Source organism: Tenebrio molitor, chromosome 1 (assembly GCF_963966145.1).
Source record: "Tenebrio molitor chromosome 1, icTenMoli1.1, whole genome shotgun sequence".
NCBI classification, from domain to species: domain Eukaryota; kingdom Metazoa; phylum Arthropoda; class Insecta; order Coleoptera; family Tenebrionidae; genus Tenebrio; species Tenebrio molitor.
Window position 1 is genome coordinate 19,236,988 of NC_091046.1, and position 22,746 is coordinate 19,259,733.

The 22,746-nt window shown below is 33.7% G+C and overlaps 1 protein-coding gene across 5 annotated transcripts in view; it reads left to right on the top strand.

The window, feature by feature from the left end:
• The window catches only part of fz2 (frizzled 2), a 76,827-nt gene extending 69,800 nt beyond the window's left edge, over positions 1 to 7,027 (top strand). For all 5 annotated transcript variants that reach the window (XM_069038334.1, XM_069036181.1, XM_069039074.1 and 2 more), the window contains one exon: positions 3,457 to 7,027. In XM_069038334.1, the coding sequence (XP_068894435.1) occupies positions 3,629 to 5,461 (1,833 nt within the window). In that variant the 5' untranslated portion in view covers positions 3,457 to 3,628 and the 3' untranslated portion in view covers positions 5,462 to 7,027. The remainder of the gene's footprint in view (positions 1 to 3,456) is intronic.
• The last annotated feature ends 15,719 nt before the right edge of the window (positions 7,028 to 22,746 follow it).

The following is a 22,746-nucleotide window of genomic DNA, read 5'->3' on the forward strand; positions in this document are numbered from 1 at the left end:
TACTTTTTCCGTCGAATGACGTTTGCCACAGAACCCAGCGGTGTCCTCCGAACTGAATGTTGTTGATAATATTAGTTTACTACAGTAAGTGGCTATTTACAGACGTGGGTCCAATGTGTTATCACTAAATGGTACTATCATGGCAGGTCGTATGCAGTACGTTAAAGATCGTTAAAATTCTACTCGCCCGCCATGCGAAAAATAATAATTAATCACGTCCACTATTCGATTAGTGATGTTCATGCATAGAGCATTATTTTATGTTTAATTTTAATGAATAGTGCGCTCGTATTATTTTCACGGTGTTATCTTACTAAATAATCATGGTTTCAATACAGTGGGATAGTGTTAAGTAATAATAAGAAAACGACAGGAGTTTACTGACTCGAAAATTATTATCATACTGGTTAGATCCCACTATCTAATTCAATATCTTAATTGAACTAAGGTGTTGTATAAACAGTCTGCTTGAAGAAAAAATCCCAACAAGCTTCACTTCTTTGAATCGAATACCAGCCTGTAGAGCAACAAAACTCTCCGCATTCTAAGTCTCACCTGCTTCCTTTCTCATTTCAAGACACCACAAGCCGTAAAACCGTCTTTATTCAACAACGGGCATATCTGAAGTCAAGGTCTGAAGTTGTTCTTTTTTACAGATCCTAATTTAAATAAATATTTATTCAATGTGTACGTATGTAAGACATCATTCGAATATAATTAAATCTGTCACTTTAACCAACTATGGAATGTACTCATTTTAATTTTATCAGTAAAGAAATTTGTTATTGGATTATTGGCATCTAATAAAAATTAGCAACAATTTAATTTGTATTCCATCTTTGTCATTGGAGGCACACTTTGTAATTTCACTTTCTAATTGTGAGAACGGATTAAAATGCATGAAAATTGTGTCGTGTTTGTAAAGAGGATTGATTTTATGTTGAATACCAGAGCGTGTCAAAAGAGCTTGAAACGAAATATGTACAACAAAACCATTTAATATTGCGGTATAGAGGATCACAAAAATGTTCTGTACCTGGTCAGTTTACTCAACTTTTTTGCTACTTAAAGGATGAGTTTATTCGGAGCAAAAATGGTTTTATGTGCTTTGGCTGGTTTGTCTGCTTCACTGCGTTCGGCAGCCAATCTACCAGCCGCAGCACATAAAACTTCATTTTTGCTCCTCATAACATAATACATATACTATTTTGTTCCATTTGCTCCAAATAGAGCATCTATATTTCGAATCCAGAATTAATGATTTTCCAGCAAATATTACAATCCCTAACAACTATATCCGTAAGGTTCTGTTAATGATATTTGTTTAACATTATAACACGTGTTCAATTGAAAAGTTCATCAAATTGGCTTTGATCTTTGTCTTAGCAACTTAATTTACAATGTTGTTGTCTTTTAAAAAATAAAGTCAAAGCCAACTTGATGAACATTTCAATTGAACACTTGTTAGTTTACGGCCGACACGATTTTCGGTCATGAGAATTTTCGTGCGTTGTAAATCCATTTTGTGACCAGGCCAGAATTAAATTTGATTCGAAACCAATTTAACTAGTAATTAATGTACAATAGGTGGCAATGTTTAAACTTGGTTTAAAGAAAAACGTGTTAGTTTATCGATTTTGACCTGTTAAGAGGCCAGCTGCATCGACATTCGAATGAGTTGAATTGCCGAACTTGAAACGGAGTTGACCATTGTTGAAAATGTCAATAACTTTATTCTTCGAATTCATATCAACAAGATTTGTAAACAATGAAATATGTAAGTCAAATATGAGACACAATTTTTTTAAATTTCTTTTGTGAATTATGAACATTATTCAAATTTATTTGCTTGGTTAAAAAAATTACAATCCAAAATCTTGAGCATAGATTGAAAATTGAGTTCGCTTGTATAATTTATAAACAATTTGTGGTTTTATCGTGCAATTGCTTTGACTTAGTAAACTTACGTTCTTGACATGGCAGCCATTCCACAAATAATTTGATGTTTAAAACACAAATCGTCCTTAAGAATTTTTTCCGACCTCATAAATCTAATTATGTTGTGGATGGCACTACTGTTTTATCAGGTATTTCAGATTGCTGACTGAAATAATTAAACAGGTTTTCAAATATGTACGAGTAAACTGGTAATTTAAAAACTATTAGAATTTACCAGAAATATATAAATATTTTAACTATTTATGTTTATTAGTTTTATATTCATTAAAAAAATGTTATAAAAACTGAAAATAGTGATTTGTTCCATAAGCAAAATACTAGTAGAGCGAACACCTTTATAACACAAGGACTCATTAAACTCATTAAACGTCGAACAGTGGGGGTAGTTTAGTAATTTTTTTTACGCATAAATAAAGAGCTGTAAATTGTTTAATGATTCATTAAAAAGCTTTTAGGGTGTGTGCGAAATGTCATAAAAAACTGCTCACTGCTGAGGGTTAAATCACGTACAGAGTTCCACCCTTGCAATTTCAGTATTGAAAGTGAATCTTCGTTTTGGAGAGACCCTCAAGTTAAACAAGCTTCGACATCCTATAACTGCATTTCTATGCACTATGTTGCACACACTGATATACAGGGGTATGAGTAATAGTGATGGTGGAAATTTCCCCCAAATAAATTTCAACCTAATTGACATCCGTCTTATGGGGGAATACTAATAGATCAAAGTGTGACGTCACGCACCCTACATTTCAATTACGACGAAGGTTTAGCCGGCGCTTAATTTTATATATATCTCATCAAAGATTACTGGATAAAGGACACATGTTCAAGGTTTTAACAGTACATTTATTCCTATAAATTTTATTTGATTTATGTTAATGTCAAAAACTTTTGTTTTAAGTTCTGAAGTAAAAGTATATTTCGTTATTAAAAGTAAAAGTGACTTTATGTGGCTCGCATAGAAGTTTCCGTGCTTCCTATTTTTGTAACGTAGAAATGAAAAACAGTTAAAAGCATGGAAGATAAATATTACAAACAAAATTTTGAGGATTTGAGTTTGGGTCTCTCGTTTTTTGAACGTTCGTACTGTAGATTTATGAAATTGAAATATCGCGAAATTCTGTAAAATCGTTTGAGCTATTGCATTTTTAAGTTCTAGGAATAAAAGTAAAACTTTACGTTGTCTATCAAGTTACAAAAATGTACTGTTACGATGTTCGAATTTGTTTTGATTTTTTTTTTATCTCAATCAAACTCCAAACTAGAGGCAAAAAATACCAACAGCAAACAAATAAATATTTTCCATTCCGTAACAGAATTTGACGACTTTCTGTTTTCATCATTGTTGCTAAATAAGTTCGAATTGCTCTCCCTGCTTAGTTCTCGAAACAACTACGTGTAAATTAGTAATGAAGATTGACTTGTTCAATTGTATAAACCGCTATCCTAGTTCCTTTCTGTAATTGTACTAATGACGCATATTTATTGTTACAGAGTGCCATGGCTTCATCCTATGAGTCGTTGTTCCTCGTCGAACAAGAGAAGAGATATCGACAAAAGTGAACAAATCAGTGACTACAGTTGAAAAAACTCTGTTTTGTATAAACATTACGGAAAATAGATGTTCGCTGGTGTAAGTTGAAAATTTAGTGTTTGCATAATAGACATGACAATGGAGTCCACGAGGTTGGCAATACTCGTGGCGCTCCTGTTAAGAACGGTGATGTCAAGTTCGTCGTTGATATCAAACATGGATGGTAGTGATCAAGAAGAGAGATGTGAAGAAATTACAATTCCGATGTGTATAGGTATCGGATATAATCTGACGCGAATGCCGAACGAACTCAATCATGAAACTCAAGAAGAAGCGGGCCTAGAAGTTCATCAGTTTTGGCCTTTAGTCGAAATTAAGTGTTCACTCGATTTGAAATTTTTCTTATGTTCAATGTACGCCCCGATTTGCCTACCAGGATACAAGAAACCTTTACCTCCATGTCAAGGTTTATGCAAGAGAGCCCGTGAAGGATGCGAACCTATAATGACGAAGTATGGTTTCAAGTGGCCTGAACGCATGGACTGTGATCAGTTTCCTATTTATGGAGCCTCATCGGACCAACTCTGTATGGATCAAAATAATGCTAGTAGTACTTCAACTGCAAAACCGCCAACCCGTATAAAAAATTTAAAACCATGTAGAGGTTCAAAAAACTGCACAAACCCCCCAGGAGACGGAAGAAAGGGCGGCGGGAAAGACTGCAAATGTCAGTGTCAACGCCCTCTAGTCTCTCTGGGGAGGGACTCACCACAGTACAACCGAAGCGTAGGAGGTCTCGCAAATTGTGCATACCCGTGCAAGGAGACTTACTTCAACCCAGACGAAAAGGAGTTCGCCACCGTTTGGATAACACTTTGGTCGAGCCTATGCGCAGCATCAACGTTAATGACACTTACAACGTTCTTCATAGAAACGGAACGCTTCAAATACCCTGAAAGACCCATAGTATTTTTATCGGCCTGTTATTTTTTGGTGTCAGTAGGCTACTTAATTCGAGTTGGTGTAGGTCACGAAGAAGTAGCTTGTGAAGGATCAATGATCCGCTACTCCTCTACAGGAGCAAATCTTTGCTCGTTGGTATTCCTGTTGGTTTATTTCTTTGGAATGGCATCTTCAATATGGTGGGTTATTTTATCCTTCACTTGGTTTTTGGCCGCAGGTTTAAAATGGGGTAACGAAGCCATTGCCAGTTACGCGCAATACTTCCATGTAGCTGCCTGGTTAATACCGACTCTTCAGACTGTGGTAGTTTTGGTATCGGGTGCTGTAGATGGCGATCCAGTGTCAGGAATTTGTTATGTAGGAAACATGAATATGGAAAACTTACGCACATTTGTTCTTGCACCTCTTTTCATTTATTTGGTAGTTGGTACCACTTTCTTGGTTGCTGGGTTTATATCACTGTTCAGAATAAGAAATGTGATTAAAAAGCAGGGTGGTGCCGGTGCCGGCTCAAAAGCTGATAAACTTGAGAAACTGATGATAAGAATCGGAATATTTAGTGTTTTGTATACAGTTCCAGCTTCAATAGTAATAGGTTGTCATTTATATGAGAATGCATTCCATGATGAATGGCTGAGATCTGCAGCTTGCACATGCCCTGAATCCCGAATGGTCAGTGCTAAAGTCCGCCCCATTTATTCTGTTTTAATGCTCAAATACTTCATGGCACTAGCCGTTGGCATTACCTCTGGTGTTTGGATATGGTCGGGTAAGACGTTAGATTCATGGCGAAGACTTTGGAGGCGATTGTTTGGTCGACCAGATCCTAGTGGAGCAAATGCCGTTTTAATAAAAAATAGACCGGGAAAAGCTCCACCACAGTACGTAGTTGCTGGAGCGGGTAGTGCTTCTCTATTGGGTCCTGCTGGTAGCGTGGCATCCGCGAGCCAACATCATCTTCATCATCACGTTCTGAAACAACCGCCGCTAAGTCACGTATGACAAGCGGGCGAGGGGGCCACGCCTGTAGTTGTTTCACACCCCGCACAAGGTTCAGGACCGTCTTTGAGCAACTACGGGCCCATTTGAGTGACCGCCTTGGCCCCTCGCCACTCGGTCACAGCTCTCTAGTCTATTGCGTGCCATCGGTATGTACACAAGGTGGACATTATTTAATTGTACAGACGAATTTTTTTTTTCAGTTCTTAATGTGTATTTATTTATTTACATAGCGTGTATAAATGTGAAATTTTTGGGAACATAATTTTACTGTATTTTATTTCACTGATATACTCAAAATTATTTGATCGTTGTATCAATTTGACAACGACCGACATGAAAAATCGTAAACTTCGTATCAGTGTTAATTAATGGTGTTACACTTTCATTCATCATAACTCCAGTGTACACAAAACATAATTTATACTAACCCTTGTTGATCTGATTTTTTGTCGTCAGACGTGTAACAAATGAAATAACAAAGGAAATTAATTTGAATTGATTTTAAATGACCTATATGTTTTGATTAAATATCATACGAATTTTTGTGACATCGGTTTTATATTTTCATATTATTTTTTTTGTATACTAGATATAGAAACCTCAAAACGAAGGTCATATAGTCAATCACGTGCAAAACATTACCTTCAGCGGTTATGTTTATATTACCTATCATAAAATTTCGTGGTATATCCATGTGAACGTCAAAACATAGAAAGTGAGATTTTATATACGTAATTAAATTAATTGGAAATTTACATTGGTAGTAAATGTGATCAGGTACGTTCTATGAGTACGTTAATTAGATGAATGAGTGTAAAAATGGTACTCCGACTGAAATTTTCATCGAAAAAGATACAGTGATAGTAATCGCTATTAGTAACGCTGTATATGTAGTCTTAATACAACTTCAGTGTTCAGTTACGCCATAATTTTGTGCCATGTAATAATTGTGTAGGGACCATCAAAGAAATTTTCATCGGAGTACTGTCAATAGAAGTGTATGCACTTTTTCGTTGATAATAATTTGTAAAATATTTAATATATTCTTGTAGTTTTCGAATAGTCATAGGTTTTTATATGAAATATTCATTGACCCCAATAATCTTTTGTACTTATCTTTGTCTATTTAATCATGTAAATATATTTGTGCAGTGAATTTAAAACAAAAAGCTCTGCTGTTAGATGTAAAACAACATTATGCTACTTTAAAGAAAAGCGGATGTATATTAAGAAACATCCAGTGATGATTTGTATCCAAATACCTAATATAGCTTTATAATAAATTTAAAAACTTATAGGTTAGAACATATCAAATTTTATATTATTATAAAAATTATATATGCACAACATTAATTTTCTTTCCATGTGGGTATAAATTGTCACAAAATTACATTTTGTTACAATAAAACACAGGTATGATAATAAAATGGGTTTTGTATATATTTTTTCTTGATCATGTACAGCAAATTACTTGTAATTGTGTGTATAGTACTCATAGTTATGTAAACTGTCTGTATGCTTCAAATTGTATACGATTTTAATTATATTTTATTGTTTAAATTTCAACCCATTATTATTCCAAATTCCCAAAAGTACCCTTTGCACCTTCCTGTTTATTCAAACTAAAGTAACTCGTTGAAAATCGAAAAGGTAAAAAAATCTCTATCAAGAAGTGGAGATAATCGCAGGTATTAAAAAAAAAGCAACCGATTTGTATGTAGATATGTAATATAATAATGCAAACCAAACTCTTCTTGTTTATCGATCTAACAATTATTATTAAAAATTCTTGGTTAATTTGTATTTTATTAGAATGACAAGAAAAGCAAGCCCAACTAAAATTTACTTTGATGAAAATGTTCTTTTCATTTTCGAAGAAACAGGTTTTTCTTTCACGTTCTGCCGAGGTTTATAATTATTGTTAAATTTAAACTTGACGACATTAAATAGTCCTATTTAAAATAATTTGGACAATAGATGATGTAAAGTCCATTCACGTTGGATTTTCTCTGCCAAATTGTTATCACGTTGCAAGCCTGCGCCTCCTTTCCTAGTAATTTTTACATTATCGTGTTTTATTCGTGATAGAGCGATTGAGAACGATTTGACGTCTTTAATTTTGAATGTTAATTTGACGTGTGAAATAAAGTCACAGATTTTTTAATAAAATTCTATTCCTGGGTGATTTTACCATGGCGAATAGAAAAAAAGGTTAATTTTAAAATTGGGTTAACCTTCCACAACTGACGTAATGTGACGAAACCCGCAAGCTAATATGGACTCAAGAAAAATAGCTTCAGTTCGAAAATTAATTAGTCAGAATTCTTTAATATTTAATGTATTGTATGTATTAACATGATTATAATCTATTTACGACCTTTATTGAGCAGTTTTAACAATACAACGTTATTTTAAAGGTAATGTGTACATCGAAAAAACTTAAATTAGAAAAAAATCATTAAAAATCAAAATACACCTTTCTTTTGTGGTATGCAATTGTAACAATACATTCTTGAAACGTCACAACCACAATCAAAACGTATAAGTGTCTCTGAATAACTGAAATTTTATTGCCAAATTTGTTCCATCATTTAGATGCATTCCTTACTTCCATCGCTTCCAATGAAAGAAACTTCACACAATTTCGTATTGGGTTCATTTTCTATAACTTATTCTGGTTCCTCATTAGTCATCACTGTAGTCATTAAGGGTTTTTTCACTTAATCAACAACGCAAGCAGAAAAATACAACACCAGTAGGTAGGAGTTAGGTACCTATTGTATGTTCCTAATCCTATCATACCGATTAACAACTGACACTATTTTTAGTGCAAATGATAACAAAATGGATGTATTATTACCTATTGTTATCCTCTAGAAACAATATTTGAAAAATGACTGTTTCTTTGCTGACAGCGAATAACATAACCTCTACAGTCTACGAATGACTTGGTTACTTTATCAGCCCGTATTGGTGACATACACAGCTAAAGCATTTTTGAAGTAAAAATCACACCGCTATAATATTGAATTATTTGACCTTGACTAGGAAAATCCAACGTGAATGGACTTTAAGTAGTTATTAAATATGAAAATTATTCTATGTAGTTATAATTTCATTTATATTTCGGTCATTAATAATAATAATTTGTCTTTGTGACATTTAAACGAAAATAATTAGCAAAACATCATACTATAAAAACCTTAAACTTTTTAATTGATTGAATTAACTGAATGTCTCAAAGATTGTAAAATATTGTTCTCGAATTAATACCTCCTAAATAAATGACGTATAAAACAGTTGAATTATATTTATCTATTATGTATACAGGGTGCGTCTACTAAAACTTTATATCCGAATATCTTTTTTAATTATCAATTAAGGTAAACAATATTTAGCAATATTATATATCTCAATGACCTCTTGACATGTGCTTAACAAAAGTTAACGAAACCTACAAGGATACAGAGCTATTTGAAAAATAACCGCAGTAAATTTTATTTTTTTTTGGCTTTTTCTCAGATTATGGAGTATAACATATTCAGCTGTGGCCTCTGTATCTCCCTGTATTGTTTTTATTACACTTTTACTGATGACTACGCAATAAATTAGTGTTAAAAAGAACAAATTTTCCAGCTGTGTTCAAAACAAGAGTTTATGCGTAAAAAGTTGTTACGAATTTGTTTCACAGATTACTCATTTTTCAGAAAATAATTTAGATATGTCAATTTGACGGGGCATTGTTATCTTATTTAAAATTCTTTTATTTCTGAACTATTCGGTAAAATACAATAAAAATTCAAATAGGTATGTATGTACAAACCCCGGTGTAGGTACAGTCGATGGACATATAAAACTGGGACAAAAATGGCAACCACATAAGTCAAAATTTACAAATTTGCATCGTTTAATTACGGTTTTATCACAAATAGGTTAACTTTGGTATGACATATTATATAGACACTGACAAATATATTGACAATTCAATGGTCTGATTTACACAGATTAAATTTTAAGTGTCCCAGTTTTATTTGTCCACCGACCGTACGTCTGCATCCTAGGGATCAGTCTTCTCTGGAAAAATTTACTTAAACTATTTTAAAGTAAGTTTTCAATAAAACGAATTTAAATGTTATTAATTTTATTTTTTAAACAATGAATCATGGGGTACCCGGTACCCTCCTAATTTTTTTGTTTTTATTTATAAAAGTGGCTATCATGGAAGTGGGTGCGTCAAGCTTAAAGAGGGGGTGAAGGTGAATAAATAATTTAAGCACATCCTAAATAATAACAATTAAAATATCTGCAATAAATTCAACAATGTAACGCAATTAGCACCAAAGAAAATTTAAAAAATGTACTCAAAATAATTATAACTAAATAAGATGCTCAAAATTTATTTCGACCATTAACTTCCACACACCTTTCAATTCTGGAATAAAAACTCCGTGAAGTTGCAGTTGCAGGATCATTTCATATGGATGAAATTTCAAAGACTTTAAAGTTCTAATAATCGTACTTTGTGAGACATTCAGTGTAGCCGCTACTGCTCTTGTGCTTGTGTGTGGATTTTCAGTTACCTAATCAACAACGGCATTTTGAAAGTTAATATTTTTGGGGAGTGCATCCCTTACTCGTGGCAATTCTTTAACACTGCCAGTATCTTCAAACAGCTTTACAATTCATCTGATATTCATTTCGGAAAATATATCATTTTCTTGACGGGCCTGAAGAATTCTTGCTGCGACTCGATAGCACCTGTGACACTCTCCATACGTAAAAATAATATTAATTTTCTCTTGCTGTGAGAACAACATCTTGTATAAAAGATTATTTCAAAGATTTCACAAACTTTTTTACTTTGACGGTGTCAAATAATAAATTAATTATGTTTTTTTTTTTTTGTAAATCAGTAAGCCGTGAAGTACTTTTTTACGTAAATACACACTGGTGAATGAAGTCTGGAAATTGTCTTTATTTAACATTAATTTATTGGTCAATAATAAGCACTAGGATGATTATTAGGCAGAAAATCTACACAGAAACATTTGATATGCATGATAAAAGTTATAATGTTAGAAAATGCTGAAAATAAATTTTTTTCATTAATTTTTTTCTTGAATATTCCTCTTCTGTCCAGATCCTTGTTAATTTTTGTAGTGCCTATGTAAAGAGGGCAATGCAGCCTTTATTAAGACTAAATATCATTGAGCAGTCATTTAAAATAACGAAGATATTCAAATATAAAGTTTAAGCAGACGCAACCTGTATAAGTATGTATTTGTTTTCCATTTAGTACTTTTAAACTGTGGATTAACCTTTTCTAATAGTAATAATAGTAGTATGGTTGTAATTATTACACACACTTTTGGCGTTGGCACCTCGCCGTTTTCCAATAACAGTACCTAAGTAGTTTCAGTAAACGATGATTTCAAAGGATCCGCTGCTTTAAACCATCAGTTTAATCTATGGCAGTCTTGGAAATATCCGTGATTGAAGTGCATCCATAATTGTTCAATTTAAAAAAAAAACAAAAAAACAACAATAGAAAGAAAATGTTTAAATAAGGTTTTATCATTAAAAATATGAATTTAGCAATATACAGGTGTCCCGAAAATGGTGCACTCACTACTTACTACCTGATCGAGGATGTTTAAATGTACATGAAAAAAATATTGAAAAAAATTTTCAGACAAAAAAATCAATTACATATTGCAAAAATGATAGTACAATGTAAACAAAGATATACTCGTACATCATTACCTTGAAGTGTTGCCTTAGTGAATTTGAGATATCCTGATCCTGTATATTCTGCGAAAGAAGTCCAGAAAGATAAATGCGAGAAGGTAAAATTAGGAAGTTGTTTGTTGACTTTTCATGTAGTCGTGATGCAAATTACAAAGAAATTTCTGCCAAGAATTTAATGAAAAATTTAAATTAACGTCAAAAAATTAATTATAAAGGCTGCAGTTTCTACGCATATACTCGTATGTAAAATATATCAAAATTTTAACAACATGTGCGCCAATGCGAAGTAACCTATAGGAAATATGCTTTAAAACAAGGAAACCGCATTGGTGTACGTTTTATAAAATATGATATACAGGTGTATTTTTAAAATGTGCCGAAATTTTACCTACGTGGTTGTTTGACAACGTAGAAGACTAAAAGCAATTAAAAATTGTAGCTCAAAAAATAAATGTCATTTTATTCTTTGAATTTTTTAGATATTTTTTCCGAGTTCTACATGAAGCCAGTAGCTCGTGGTTAAAATATCTGTACAACTTTCAAGAACACCTGCTTATCAATTTGAAATACTAAAATTGAGTGTGGCCCAAAATTTACTATTTGAAACAAAATATATTATTATAGGTATGACAATTAAATGAAATTTATTAATTATAACTTATACAAGAAAACAATAATAGTTACATAATTAATCTAAACAAAACAAAATACGTAAAATAAAACTATAGACAAAAATTATAAAAGAAAAATGTCTTCCAAAATTGGAGAATTTGGTAACCTCCCCAAAATTCTGACACCATTACCGCGTTGGAGTGCAAGAGAAATCCTTTGTTTCAAATAATATCTTGCTTTAGAATTTCCAGTCGCCAAAAATAGTTTAGTGCCAATTGCATCAATAAAAGACTCTGCTTCGTCACACCATCGACCGAGAGTTTCAAAAGCTAATGCTTTGAAATTGTAGCCCGAGGATATAATCAGTTTTTTGTATTTTTTGTATTTTTCATGTTTTTTTTTTACATGCGATTTCAGCTGCTGAACCAGCTTCTATAGTTGTTTGAGGTAAATAGGAAGTGGCAAGAGTGTCAACACATGTGACGTCCCAAATTAGTCGTTGGCCTTTGGACCAGTGAGTAAGAGTGGCACCGTCAGGTCTCTTACCATCATCACGCGAGAGACCAGTGGGCTCCTGAGTAGAATGAATATGGGCAGAACTTAAGGCTCTTTGGATAATATTATTAAGATCGCTATGCCTTAGGAATCTTCCTTTACTTTTAGAACAGCTAAGACCATGAATTCCTGTTTCATTAACAAAATTTCCACAGGTACAGATATGGCTTTGGTACAAGTTACAACCAAGTCGTAGACCAAAGCAAATTTGAAAGATTTGGCTATCTATGAAAGTGTCAATATTCTTGGATGGGACGGCCTGTAACCACGTTCCAGATTCAGGAAGTTGTAGTGCTTTAAAGCTAGCTAAATCCGTTGCTCTCACAAAATGAATCGATGTCTCGATAATTCTTTTAATATTAATGACATCCCACTCTTTTTGCAAACTTTTATATGTTGGAAAATAGACATTAACAGATGACCATGTATTTAAGGCTTCCTCTAAAAGATGGATCTGAATCTTGTTATCCTTGATATGGAGTAGGTATATTAGATAAACTCCATCCATTTTCAATATACACAACTAAATCTAGTGATTTTAGTAACTTTTGTGGTGTAATAGGATACAATTTTTTTCTACTGTAAATGCAATGTCACCGATAATAATTCAGGTTATGTGTACTTTGAAGAGGTTACAATGTACGGTTATTGTCATTTTTGACAAATCTCTAATTGAGTCCCGCAATCAAGCAAAGTAAACTAGTTTTGAATATTTTACTTAAAATATGGTATCTAACTACAGGTTAATATAATACCGGCATTGAAACCAGCAAGTAGGTGTACCTTAAAAAACATAAACAGATTTTAACGAAAAGATTTCAGAGCAGGACACAGAGTGGAAGCATGATACCTACATTCAAAATGAATAGTGCTCAGGAGCAAACCCTCTCAAGTCAAGCCTGAAGGCCGACGGTCTTGTAGTTAAAAAAAGCGCACAACGGCGCAAATATTCCTTCACTGTGCCATCATGCGTCGTTTCCATTCTGTGCCTGTGCCCCCGATCCAGAAATTACTCTGTATTTTTCCTTCAGATATCTGTAGGAGATTGAAGCTAACATTTTAAATAGATCAATTTAAATTAAAAGTGGATTTATCAACTTACGGCAAAAATTTCCCCAACCATTCTTTAAACTGGCATCCTCCCCAAATTTAAACCATTTACTTCCCAAATATTTTTAAAACACTGGTCAACACTATTTTGTCTCCAAAGTGAGGCATTTTCTCTTTATAACCCTGCCTGTGGCCTCCATAATTATAATGTGATAGTCCGCTTTGAATGTTGAATATTAGAAAAAATAAAACACTTTCATTGCAATACAAAAAAAGAAAATTCCCTAACAGTAATGTATATTGAAAATGGATGGAGTTTACAAGATACTCAACACCATAAATTGAACTAAGGAAGGCAGGAAGACAGATATCTGTAATTTTACAGGTAGGTAGCCCGGTGGCCGTATGGCTGTCGGAGACAGTGCTCCGAGGTCGCGGTCCCTCACCGAAGGGGGAGGATTTTTTCCAAGGAAGGAACCTCCGCCGGGCCATGGATGTGTGTGTATGTCTTTCAGGGGCTGACGGTAGGGTGGTGGAAGGAAGAGCGACACTCTTCCGACACCACCGCGAGGTCGGCAGGGTTCAAATCCCAGGCCGGATGGGCCTCCCATGGATGTTTGTGTTGTATTTCGTGTTGTGTTGTCCAGATAGGAAAAAGGAGAAGAGAGGGTGGGCGTGGGTGGCCGGGCAAAGTACCCCGGAGCCCCCGCACATAAGGGAAAAAAAGAGAGGAAAAAACAAGCCGACCGCAAGGTACCTGATAGACCAGTACGGTGAAAGGGGAAAGGCTATAATAATAAATATCTGTAGTTTTACGAATTCCAAAACCATCTCTCGATATTGGGAGTGATGCTTGTAGCCACTGGATTTCATTTAGGCGGATATTAAGTAAATATTCTAAACATGATCGCAGATTAGAATCTACTTTCTCCAATAAGGGTAGAAATTCCATATAGCGCAACTTCGGAGAAAATATGTTAATTTTGGAACAAAAAGATAATTTTTTAATAGAAAGTACGCGACATGAGGACTGACTTGGTTCAAGCGAGACATAAGAAGCTCTAGTTTGTGTTCTTTCATTCCAAAACTTTCACCATAGGCTTCTTCAAAAATTGGAATTCCTAGAAGGTTTTCGTTCATTCTGGTTCGGATACCAGAAAAAAAAATCACATTTAGCAGTATTTACATTAAGACCAATTTCTGCTGCTAAATTGATAATTTGATATAAATCATTTAAAACAATTTCTGGTTTAGGTAATTGTTCACTTTAACTACTTCTGAAATTTTCGCGTTTTTTCTGGCTAGACAGCCTCAGGATGTCTTCCTACATCGTTTCCCACCAGTCAAACCTTGTGCAAATCAAAATTTTCCTTACCCTTTAGTTATAGTAAGACTTGGCGCGACCTTGACGCGACCTTGAAACACAACAAGAGAGAAAAAAAAAGGCATTTGCAGAAGGTTTGAATGGTGGGACACGATCTAGGAGGACGCCCTGAGGCTGTCTAGACAGAAAAAACGCGAAAATTCCAGAAGTAGTTAAAGCAAACAATTACCCTGGTTTATCTGCTAAAGTTGCGTCGTCTAAATACCAAACGTTTAATTCTGACAGTAACTTTTTTACCAAAGGCTGAATAGTAGCACTAAGTCATTGGACCACAGGGATCACCTTGTTGAACACCAATTAATAGTCTTTTAGAAGCCATTTTATTTGATACTTTATAGAAATTGGATAATATACCGGGTGTCCACTCTCAAAGTCGAACATAGCCAATTAACACTGCATTCAGTTTATAGATATTATGCCATTATTTCGATACATCAATATAATAAAGAATTAAATTATAATATTAAAGTAATTAACAGTTTAAGCAGTTTTTATTATAAATTCTTTGAAAAAATTACAATGCAGTTCCTACCTTAGTTAATAATAAATCTAAATAATTTGCTGAATTTAAATTTCCCTTTATTTCAAATGTTATTAAAAATCTCAGCCCAGATATGAATTTTTTGAGGATACTGAGTTCTAGTAGGAATATTTACTCGAGGATTTTCTTGAGCCCAATATCGTATGTTTTGAACATTTGCTTCGTTATTTTGTGTAAAAGTAGATTTGTCTGTGAAGCAAATTGTCGACAGAAAGCGACGATCATTAGCACGCTCCTGTATTTCATAACAGGTTTCACTCTTTCTTCATCAACAGCAAAAATCTGTTGATGACACTGTGTCTTGTAAGGATGCTATTTGTACTTCCTGAGGATATTCAGTATCCGCGATTTACATAAACTTACTTCAAGAGAAATTTGTCTTAATCTGTGTGGAGTAACTATTCATTTTTCCGTAAATTATTTTGACAGTAATTTACCGAAATTCGCTGACTTACCCAACAAACTACGAATTTTTTTGACAAATGCTCTCCAATTTGAAAATCATGGCATGTCATATTTAAAAATCGCCAAGTTTTAAATTAGTATTTTAAATTAAAAATAGCACCTTTAATCTTATTACATATTTGTATCATTTTAAGCGCAATAATTTTATCTTCCTATTGATTCCATTACCTTACCTGTAAGTTCAATTGGCGAGCAGGAATCAGCAAAATCGTTCAATACAATGTTAATTGCCTATGTTCGAGTTTGAGAATGCACAGGCTGTATAAAGGTACTACAGCGTTTTGGAAATTTTAAAAATCACCTGTATAAAAAACAAAACAATGTAAGAGAATTTTAAAAACGAAGCAGAAAAACTACCTCTTCCACACTAAACATGTGGCTCATAAATTATGTTCTGAAAGGTCCTTGACTCGGGGGTGATTTTTAACAGTTCCACAGGCGAGACAAAGTCAGTGTCGCTTGGCAGCTGCGACCGACGGGCTGTCCAAGGTACGAGTACGAGAGTGACAGCAGGTGAATAATTGTGACCCGGAAGTGGTGTAGTGAATAGAGATACAGTTACCAGGTGTGTTGGTAACTGGGTGATAGCAGGTTTGGGCAACCTGGGCTATAAATCAGTACCTTAATGCGTAAAACCTCCCTATACCATGGTATGATTCCTGAGCACCGGATGTCCGGGTGGGGCACCTTTGGCTCATGACACGGCTAGGCCGTTGACCGGGCGCGTCTCGTAGAGATGGCTGGTGGTGGCAACCAAATGCACCGATCATACGTTGCTGGTCAAAAGGTTATGAGGTCATCCCGGTTCCCAGGTACTGAGGGGGCATAGTGACGTATGGAAGTGGGTTGTAGGCTCATACTCTGGCCGTGGCGGTCTTCCTCTGTGGAGACTGCGGGCGGGCTGTGCACCCCAAACTGCACACGGGGCTATTACAGGTGCTGCCAGACCATCCAACGCAACCCCGGAATGTAGCGCTTTGAAGACGACGCCAGTGGTTCGAGCCCCTCATCATGTTAGAAGCTAGGGGGAGGAATCCCCCGGGTGAGTCACTGTATAACCTTCATTCACGACAGATGTGTCAGGTGTTTATCATTTACATGTTTGTACCGTCCCATTGAGCAAACCCGAGTCCGGACCTGTGCTTTACCCTTTGAATGACTGAATGAGGTGGAGGTGAGTCCGATTGTAGATTATCGTATGACTGTAGCTGAGATTGTCTAATTTAATGTGTACCGATGAGTCTGATCGATTAATTATCAAATATTGAGGGATAACGCCCTTGGGCAAAAACCAAATCTTACAACAACTCAAAAACTTTGTTACTAAGTACTTAAAATTATGTTTTTTGCATATCGTAATGAAAGTGGCACTTTTTTACACGCAAAATCGTAGTGAAAGTAGCACTTTTTTACACGAAAAATCGTAGTGAAACTAGTACTTTTTTGCATCATTTTATTCAATTCCCTTGGAGATGATTGTCAAACCATACCTATTTTTTTTTGTTGTAATTTTTCATAAATCCTTTTGGACCAAATTTCTCAACTTACGTCGATATGCAAAAAAATTGTTTAATTAATTATTAAAGAAAATCGAACAAACTAAACGATAATCAACTTGCAAATCATTAAAGAGTAACTGTCAAATAAAAAGAAATTTCGTTTGTTTTTAGAAACATGATATTCTAGATATTGTCAAGGTCGCCCTGGTTCTATCAGGATTGTCCAGGGGACAAAAGAGATTAGCGGACTATGGTGTTCCACCGATCAAATGACTCGTTCTGCTTAAAGTGTCTGGTATATCTTTTTACAATGGTATACGATGGTGCAGATTTCGAATAGGTAGTAGAATCGTCATCGCGATTGCGATGTTATTTGTTTTTACAAATCAACAAAATAAATCAGTGCTTATTTGCTTCTTCGTAGTAGGATTGCAGAGACGTGTACAAGGACGTAGCAATGATTTTTTGCTGGGGTGGCCCAGATTTTAAACCACAGACCGATGATAGATATTGCAGATGTACACTTGACTTCAAAAAAATCGGGAAATGAAATTTGACCTAGTGTGAATTGGAAATTGAATTTGTCAATTTATGTCAATTTGTGTCTGTTTAACAGTAGTATTTCTGACACATAAGTGCAGTTTTTTAACCTAAATTCTAAAAGGTCGTTTCAAACTATAGAAATTTAATAAAATCTGACAGAACTTTTTCTGACAGTTCCCGTTTTTTTGAAGCCAACCGTATCTTGTTTTTAATGCGTTTTACTTTTATTCTGGGGTGGGCTGGGTCCACCTGCCCCCCCCCCCCCTTTGCTACGCCCTTGGATGTGTATCATGTATATGAATCGTAGTATAAATTTTGATTCGAAATGCAAATAGCAAAAATTATGTGAAGAAGTTCCCTAGCATATTTTACGAAGAGCTATTATGAACAGATTGTAACTTGATAATCAGTGTTAAAGAGAACCACCAGAACGCTTAATTAAAAGTTTAAATTTACATCTTCCATAAATCTCCTTTTGATTAACATTACTCCAGACTAGCCATAAAATATTTTACGATGAAGTATGCAGATATGGCTGTTGAATGAACTAAGTTTCCGATTGCTTTCTTTCCATTCCAATTGTAATAGCAATGTGCTCATACGGTAATGTTTCACACCATATTTTACGTGACTAACGCGTTGTGAAGTCCGGTTCTGACTTAAACCAATGTTAACCCTTTTTAACGTTGTAGTTTTATGAATAGCATAATTATTTTTCCTTTGAAACCTATCATGTTACACGTTTCCTTTTAATTAGATTGCTTGAACACTTATCGGATATTTGCTTGTTATTTCTTATTTTACGACTTTTACAGATGGGAATCACGTAAATTATACCTTTATTATTACTGTTAAAATGAAATAGGCATGACAATGAAGGAAACGGAATAAAAAAATGCTTTAAATTTCGAAATAAAATTAAAATTGATACATATTTTTTGTCCACTTCGACGTAGAACCTTCTCCATAAATGTTATGTTTTACATTTAAAAAAAAATCAAGAGAAATGTATGTATGTAGGTAGTTATGCAGTTTCATTAAAAATACTGGTTTGTGCTTGATCGTGTGTTCTATTTGTGCTATAACTACAATCGGTTTTTTGTGTACCTACATAGTACACATACAGTGAGTTTTTTTTAAGACTGGCCATAGGGTTTTATATGCTAATTTTTCAACCCCCCGTTAACTTTTGTTCTGATGAAAATATTCAAACCATTTTTAGAAGAAAGTTGGAAGATTTTTCAAACTATCGGATAGATTACAATTCAATATCCCAAACTGTTGAAAAAGTTGTGAAAAAAATTGTTTATCATTATGTGGACAAAACTTAAAAGTTGAATATTTAAAAGTAAATGAAAAACAAAAGCAAATTTGATGTTCGTTATTAATTATTATGAATGAACAGTGTTCATCTTTAAATTTAAAAATTCAGTTCATTTAACCCTCTTTGTAAATTGATAGATGAATTTACATACAGTGAGTTTTTTTTAAGACTGGCCATAGGGTTTTACATGCTAATTTTTCAACCCCCTGTTAACTTTTGTTCCGATGAAAATATTCAAACCATTTTTGGAATGAAGTTGAAAGATTTTTTAAACTATCGGATAGATTGCAATTCAAAATCCCAAACTGTCGAAAAAGTTGTGAAAAAAATATTTTCAGGGCGCCGAAATAATAGTACGTCGAGCGGCCGCCAGAGTAGCGCCATTGTCGGCTCAACCAGCACCTGACGATTTCCACTTTTGGACGCTTTCGGTGCGCTAAAAAATATTTTATGTTCGATTGTATTATAATTCATGATTTATGATATCGTTTAGTGTCCACAAACTATCTGTTTATGGACTAGTCCATAAAGATAGTAAAACGGCCGCTTGTCAATTTTGGGTATTACTTCAAAATAAACGTCAAAATTTTCCTAATTTTATTTAAATCAGGAATGAATAGAATTAATAGAAAACTTTGCAGTCAAGATTCTTTAGCTTTTGCCGCAATTTCACTTACTTTGCTCATTATTACAACTAGAAATAAAGACGATTGCAGTTCGTATTTCAAACACAAACACTGTTCGTTTTCAAATAAATAGTAATAAATAATTTCGTAACCACAGAAACAAAAACAGAACACTTCGAAATTATCGTAATTTTTAGAATCTATTAATTTTGTATCTAAAAGAAACTTAACTTCACAATCGAACATAAAGCTTTGTATGTAATTCGTACATAATTAGGCTTTGTGAACTTGCCCTATTTATTAGCCTCGCTCGCAAGCTCGCTCTGCCATAAACTATAGGGCTCGTCCACAAAGACCTATATTATGTACTTATTACATAAATAGCTATTTTGTTAAATTGTGTATTTCCAAAAAGTTGTACATTTTGTTTTTGTAAATATGTATGTACTTACATAAATCAACTTTTTTGATAAAAAATACAAACAGTTTCACATCTAGGTGAGTACCAAGAACATTATTATACCGTATGTCTCCAAATTGAGCTCACAAGAGGAAAACATTTTTTTGTTCGACCCTGTCAGAATTTGAGAAATTTCTCCTGTGTGAGCGGATTTTGATAAATGTCACAACTTGTCAAAACGAAACGTCAAACTAATTTTAAAGATTTTAAGCGATTTGGAGCCTTTAAGGAGCTCGTCGAACAAAAAAATGTTGTATTCAACTCGTTCTTGTGTAAATTGGCCCACTCATGCCAAAAAAACCCCAATTGACACATGAACTCGTTAAATAAACTACTATTTTTTTAATTTAACGCAAAAACTTCGGAGGAATAAGTAACATTTTTTGCTTCATTTGAAACTCCCATTTGCGTTATTAAAATCACAGTATCGATATACTGCATTCTTAAATTTCTTTTCTGTTAAAATTTGGACTTAATTTTTATATTATAAATTTTATTACAGTTGGCCTTGGTTTTTGGCAAACACCTTATTATTATTACTGTTAGAAACAATTCCAAAATGTTTTTTTAGAACATAGAATTTATTTAATCCAGTGTTGGACTGGTTTTCGTCACATAAATACAAAATTTAATGAAAAATTTCCCAACACTTATGTATCACGCATGGGTATGCAGAAGCTTATAAAAAAGTTTCTAAAAATCTGGATCATTGACTAATTTACAAAAAAATTATGTGAAGACCTGCCTAATACCTAGTGCTGAAGAACTAAGACAGCGCAATAGGAACTCTGTAGCATCATTAACAATCGAAGAAATTCGAAATATAGTTTTAAAGAATTTCCATGTAGGGTTGAATTATGTGCAGAAAACGGGGGAGAGTTAATACATAGAATACTTTTATGTTCAATTATCGTTTGATTTTAAAAAAAGTCAAACATTTTTCTGCATTTTTTTATTTTAATTTGTTAAGTCTTCCTCTGTGTCGAAGAAGACTTTTTAATAACAGAAATGGGGGTTTAAAATGAAGCAAAAAATGTTATTCCTCTGAAGTTTTTGCGTAAAATCAAAAATTAAAAAAAAATCCTCTTGTAAACTCTATCCGGGGACATACGGTATATATTTTTTTTGTACTATTGGGATTATAAAAAGTGGGACATCAAATTTCTGTCAGTTTTGAAAAATTCGATGTAATTGAAGCTTTATTGTCATTTTACCTTTGATTATTGTCATAGAAATTTGAGACTATTCTACCGTGAGATCATTTAAATTTATAATTAAAGTTGGCTATGACTTTAAGATTAGATTGGCAACACCATTGACATCTTGATTTGCTTTGTCAAAGTGGCGCTTCAAAATTCTATACAGAATATGCAACTGCGAGTTAAGAGTTGTATCAAACACCTGGCTTGGATACAACTGTTAGCTCGCCATTTCATATTTTGTATTGAATTTTAAAGCGCCATTTTGACAATTCAAAACAAGGTGTCAGCGGTGTTGCCAACATAATTTTAAAGTCATAGCCTGCTTTAATTATAAATTTAAATGATCTCACGGTAGCTGACAGTTTAAAATTTTATTTTATACTCCTATTTTCCTTTTCCAAATGCCCTCTTCTTTTGATAAAGGTAGATTTTGATTGGGAATATTTATTCACTATATGCTTACTTAGGTACATTCATTTTCTACAACCTACAATACTGAACGACGACGTCAATCAATTCAAAGTAGGGTTAGAAACAGATAAGGGTCATTTCACGTTAAAGGTCAAGACAGTGATGTTGATGTCCCACTTTTCTTGCTCCCAGCAGTACATACCGGGTGTATTATGAAAAATCTTTGGTGCTGTAACTTCCTTATTCTTCATACGATTTTAATAAATGATGTGTCAAACAAAATCGTTTTAAATGGGCTACAATTTCAATTGATCCAATATTTGTTCTTGAATTCTGTTTTTGACAGATGATAGTCAACTTTTTTTTTTCAAATTGCACTATTAAGTAACTTTTTTTTGCTCAGTCTTATAGATTTTTATTTTGAATAAAAAAATAATGTTTTTTTTTTTTTAAATTCAAGCAGTCACATTAAACAGTAATAAAAGTGCATTCTAATTTTGCAAAGTGACTAAGAGAGCTAGGGACATTTAAGACAATGTCTATTTGACTCCGGCCGATTACAGAGATGATTTAGTAAGAGTAATAATCGTAGCAGTATGTGAACAAATACCACCAGAATTTTTATTAAACGCCGCAATGGGCATGTAAGGTGTCAAATGTGCCTTTGAGAGGATGGAGGTAATTTGGAACAGTTGCTATAGTAAATTGTTGTTACTTGATTTTTGGAAATTCTATTTTTTTATTAAAAACAAATTTTTGATTTTTTATTTTAATGTTTGTGTATTCAGAAGATAAACATCTATCAGAATAATGATAAAAAAATATACAGTGCAACTTAAAAAAACAAAGTTAGCTGGGGTCTGTC